Raw genomic sequence first — 5,813 nt, forward strand, 5'->3', positions numbered from 1 at the left:
CAGACTCAGCCAGTCCATTCCTTGATGTCCTTCAACCATGACGTTTGCGGCCGCCCTCGCCTTCTCTTCCCATTCACCTTCCTAGCAATAATCACGCATTTCCAAACCATTTTGCCTCATTGCATGACCAAAAAAACTTAGCTTCCTGCTCATGATGTCGTCACGGAGCATGAGCCCATTGCCATTCAAGAAGGTTGCCTTTCTTTGGCAATGGACAAAAATTGCGCGGCACCATTCAGTTGGCGATTTCTCTGACTTCCAGATGGTGACACAAAGTTTCCACAGCAGCTCCACACTAACCGGCTGCCTGCCACATCTCTATCGGTAAGTTGTCTGTTCCTGGTGCCTTTCCTCCTTTTATTTCTTTGAGAGCCCACTCCGCCTCTGACTTGAGGGTTTTTTTCTTGGCTAGTCAACACCTCAGCTACTCTGTCGTTATTTGCTCTTTGGTAAAGACTACTGCAGTACTCTACCCAACGTGCTTTGATATCGTCTTCCTCAGTTAGCGTGTTGCCATTCCCGTTATTAATTATATCATGCTTAGGTACCCAAGTGTTGGTCAGGTCTTTCACCAGGTTAAACACCAGCTTTGTGTCGTGCCTTTGATTTGCTTCTGCCTCTACACATGTTCTTACTAGATATTCATTTTTTTCCTGTTTTGCCTGTCTATTATAATCCTTGTCTAGATGTTTCCATTCATCACAGTCTCCTCTCACCTTTGCTTCCTTCCGCTTCTTTGCTGTTGCTGTCTGTTCGCCTAGCAATAGTCGTTTTTTCTTCTGCTTCGGTATGTACTCGTCTGCCGCACTCTTCATTGTGGTAACCATCTCTTTCCATAATTCTTCAGGCTTCAACTCTTCATCAATGTTCAGCAATGATGTGAATGTGTTCTGAACTTCTTCAGTAAACATCTTAGGAATTTGTGTAACATTGGATCTAGTAGGCTGAGTTCACTTCTTCATAGATTTGAGTCTGATATTGATTGTTGCCAATAAAAGCTGATAGTCGCTTCCACAGTCGGCACTGGGTCGTTTCCTAACATTCTTAAGAGCTGTCCTCCACCTTTTCCCAAGCATGATATAATCAATTTAATTTCTCACTCTGTCACTAGGACTGATCCAAGTGTAAAGCCATCGTGGATGCTGTTGAAAGATGGTATTTCCGATAACCAGGTCGTTATTTGTTCAGAAGTCTACCAAGTCTTGTCTGCAGTTATTATCTCCAAGCCCAAAAATAACAATGACTCCATTGGTTGTGCTACTTTTCCCCACCTTGGCATTCCAGTCACCCAACACAATGATGACATCTCTTTTCGGGATACTGTCGAGTGTTTGCTGAACAACTTCATAGAAATTGTCCATGTCTTCATCACTTGCATCTGCTGTCAACGCATAAACCTGGCCCAGTGTGAGGTTCATTGGACGTGCACTCAGATGTATGGTCATAATCCGGTCATTGATTGGGTTGTAGCCAAGGATAGAAGATGCCACTTCTTTGGTCACAACAAACCCCATTCCACTTCTACGAGGCCCAGTCACCTTGCCTGAGTAGACAACTATCTTGCTGCTCTCAGTTGTAAATCTTCCCTGTCCAGTCCACCAATTCTCAGCTATTCCCATGATGTCAACTTTACATCTCCTCATCTCCTGTGAAACTACCTCCAATTTCCCAGTGCTAAGACCTCTCACATTCCACGTGGCAATGTTTCTCTCATTTCTCGGGCATCAGGAACAGGACTCTCCAGAGTGGAGTTTGATCTTGCTCGGTCATAATTTCCAGGAATGCTGAGCTGGTAGAATTAGACATATTTTCAGGCCCGCGGGTCTCACCATCCGATGCGATAACGTTCTTTCCTCTTTGGCGTATTAACATGTTGGCAAACATGACTAAATAGTGTGACGGTCGGGTCTTCTGCTTGAGGGGGGGGGGGGGGGGGAACCATTGTCTATTTAACCTGGTTGAAGCAAGGAGTCGCTAAAGACAAGGTTCAACTGATCGGATTTAAGTGGTCATGTACGCGTGGTGGTAGACAGGTCGCAGTGGACATGCTTACATTGTCAGATCATTATTAGGAAATCCCGGTGCCTTCGGTTATTTTATATATATATGTGTGTGTGTGCGTTAAATATTTGTTTAATGCTTAAATCACCCCCCCCCCCCCCCATGGTTCACCCATTTACTATTTTGATTTAATTGTTTTATGATCTTTAATATAAGTTTTTATTTGAACCTTCATTAGTGCTTTACAGAGTACCCCGCAAAACAGTGATAAATATTATAAAAGTAAAAGAAAGTAAATGGAAATACCATGTTGTGAAGTTAAAAAGATCTGGAAATAATATAATGAATAAAAAAAAAATGATTCACATTATGTACGTAGATTTCAAAGATGATTCTCTTGAAATTAATTATTGGTCTTCAAATTTGAAATAACAACCTTTAATGAACAGATAGTGACTCTTTCAGTAGTGAAAATAAACATAATACTAAAATCAAAATACTAAGTAAACGAGGTTCTCTTGTCTGAGGATTTGTTTACCAACAAATCAGAACAGAGGCATGTCTAAAAAGAGGAAACAAGTGATTCAACCGTTGTGGACACAAGATCAATAAAAACTACCCAGCTAGTTTTAGACAAGAGGAGTTACAGGAGGAATTTCTTACAAACTTTGGTGTGAATGATTGTTGAGGGATTTTTATCCAAAGAGACAGTTCTATGCCATCCACAGAACCCTCTGTTGGAGAATGTATTAAGAGAAAGTCACGGTAATAGTGATTCATAATTTACGCTTTCTTCCGTCGTGGTTCTCCTGTACCTGAAGAGATAGTGGTTAACAGAAAATAATAAAAAATAAAGTAAGAAAAGTGAGACAGTGGAAAAGAAAGCGAATAGGAAATTTACGCTGCGTTTACACCGAGCGAGTCGCGTCGAGTCGAGTCGCATCAAGTCATTTGAAGCGATTCATTTCGACGTATCTCCGTTTACACCGAATGCGTCAACCCGAGTCAAGTCACTACACAGTGACCCATTTGATTTCAGGGAGAATGGACGCATATTCTCTTGCTGTAGTAACTGCATTGCTCTGGCTTCGTCGTCGCAGACGTAAAAAAAAAACTCGAATCTAGATGCATCATCTGAACACCAGGAGGCCAGATTTCGGTAGCTTCAGTCATTTATTCCCAGACCTGGTAAACCATCCAGAAAAATTTTACAACTTTTTTAGGATGACAAATGAAAACTTCAAGAAGCTGGTGGAGTTGGTTGGACCTTCCATTAGGAAAATCAACAACTACAGGCGTGCAATAGGAACGGAAGAAAGAATGGCCATTTTTTTAAGGTAAGAGGTATTTTTATTGAACATTACAAAAATCATTACACGTACGGCAATAGTAAATTAGTGAGCTGATGGCAGTAATGCATTCCTGATGGTGAGTGAAACATGATCATCTAAATTACTTCTCAGAGGTTAAAAAACTGGTCATTATTCTGTACGTAGTTGTCACTTGCATGGGATGTACCTGGTGACGGTGTTGGTGTATGTGATTGATTATGTTCAGTCCAGTACCCATACTGGACAGAGGGTGCGGGCTTGAACATCTTCCTACGAAAGGCTTCATATATTTCAATTCTTATGTCCATGTTGTCAATTGGCGCCAGTTGTTTAATCATAGGCAGCAGGCTTAACAAAAACTGGCGATCTCCGTCATTATCATTTTGTGACGACGCTTGTCCTCTCAGTTGTTTTAGTTCGTCTAAGAAAACCAAATCCATCTCATCTGCACTGGCCTTGCTATGTTTTTTTTGCGATACAAGGCTTCTTTGATTTGGGAAGAATAGGCTTGCCATTGCTGCGATCCTCACAAGTTTCGACGTTACTGGCAGCCTCTTGAGGAGATGCATTTTCTGATGCTTCGATGACAGCAGAAAGTGAAGAATCTTGATCTGCATCTTCCGTTTCATGACAGGTGTCTTCATCAGGAGGTTGAGGGACGTTTGAAGATGTTGGTCGTGGCGTCACATAAGGGATCAGAAATTGCATGGCATCGTAGTACACCCACCTCCTTGCCTGTGTATTACCTGATCCAGATGGTTTTTCACTATTCTTTCTTCTTTCCCTCATAAAATTGCTTCTTAGGTGGCGCCATTTGTCCTTACATTCGGGTTCTGTAAAAGAGTTAAATAAAATAAATAAATTAATTAATTAATAAATAATATATATATATAGATATAGATATATATATAGATATATAGATAGATAGATAGATAGATAGATAGATAGATAGATAGATCTAAGTACCTTAAAAACGACAGGATTATATTATATGGTAAGTAATGAATGTCACTACTGAACGGTTATTTATTGTACCTTAACTCTTGTTACTATATTTCTTTTTAGGCATGTGGTTACTGGAGAATCTTTTACTTCCCTTGGTTACCAGTTTCGTGTCGGCAAGGCCACAGTACACAAGATTGTCAAGGAAACCAGCAAAGCCATATGGGAAACACTACAACCACAGTATTTGCCTGTACCTGATGAACACCAGTGGGAAGAAATAGCCAGAACGTTTTTTGAAAAATGGAATATTCCTAACTGTATTGGGAGTATTGATGGCAAACACTGTCGCCTGAAATGCCCAGCTAAAGCAGGATCACTTTTTTACAATTATAAAGGATACCATTCCATTGTTCTGCTAGCTATTGTTGATGCCAATTGTTGTTTCACACTGATTGATGTAGGGCAATATGGACGAAACAGTGACAGTTCAGTTTTCACTGAATCAAACATGGGTAGGTCATTTCTCTGTGGTAGTTTAGGCATTCCACCATCACGTGAAATACCAAATACTGTAACCAAAACACCCTTCTTTCTTGTGGGAGATGAAGCTTTTCCTCTGAAGCCTAACATTATGAGGCCATATCCTAGAAAAGACTTGGACTACCCTAAAAAAGTATATAACTATCGGATCAGCCGGGCTAGAATAACAGTAGAGCGTGCCTTTGGAATTTTAGCTAAAAAAATTGGTATACTTCAGACGTTAATGGAGACAAGTGTTGAAGTATCTGAAGCAGTGGTGAAAAGCATTTGTGTACTCCATAATTTCATCCAACATGAAAACAGTTTCAACTACTTTCCAAGTGATGCTGTTCATGATGCAACACATTCCCATTCTTCAAACTCAAGCCTGACTGCAACAAGAAGCAATAGGGCTACAGCAGAGGCTATGGCAGTTCGCGACAGCTTGAAGGAATATTTCATTTCCCCAGGTGGAGCTCTTGAGTGGCAAGACCGAGCGATCCATCGTAATGTGTAGTTCATAGTGAATTAGTCAAATATATAGTTCATAGCCTAATATGAATAAAATTGTTGTCTTACCTGTAACATGAACCGTATGTATACATTTAGTTCATAACCTTATTAAATGGTTCAAAATTAATAAAACTGTTGTCTTACCTGTACACGACAATGCAGCAGCAACCTCCTTCCGTAGGGAAGCAATGACATCACGATCCCGGTGGTTGGGGTCACTGGGATCATAAATAGCAGGGCGCTCTCGAACTAAGTTGATTAGGTCTTCCACCAGCATTCTTGCAGACACCACGGCAGACTCGCTGTGACTGACGTCAAAAATAGGCCCAGCCCTATATGTGACTCGACGTGACGCGACGCGAGAGGACGTGACGTGACTCGAAGCATCCGGTGTAAACGGTTTCGTTCAGAAACCCATACAAATCAATGTTATAGCTGGGGTGGCGATTCATGATGCGTCATGAATCATCTTGACTTGACGTGACTCGACTCGACGCGACTCGC

General features: G+C 41.1%; 1 protein-coding gene across 1 annotated transcript; it reads left to right on the forward strand.

Annotated features, from left to right (window-relative positions):
- Positions 1–4,356: 4,356 nt before the first annotated feature.
- LOC125047573 (putative nuclease HARBI1) lies at positions 4,357–5,313 on the forward strand (the record flags this gene model as incomplete). Its single annotated transcript, XM_047645851.1, has 1 exon — positions 4,357–5,313. A coding segment is annotated over one exon (957 nt), but the record flags the coding sequence as incomplete, so codon positions are not given.
- Positions 5,314–5,813: the final 500 nt, after the last annotated feature.

Source organism: Penaeus chinensis, chromosome 41 (assembly GCF_019202785.1).
Source record: "Penaeus chinensis breed Huanghai No. 1 chromosome 41, ASM1920278v2, whole genome shotgun sequence".
In the NCBI taxonomy this organism is placed as follows: domain Eukaryota; kingdom Metazoa; phylum Arthropoda; class Malacostraca; order Decapoda; family Penaeidae; genus Penaeus; species Penaeus chinensis.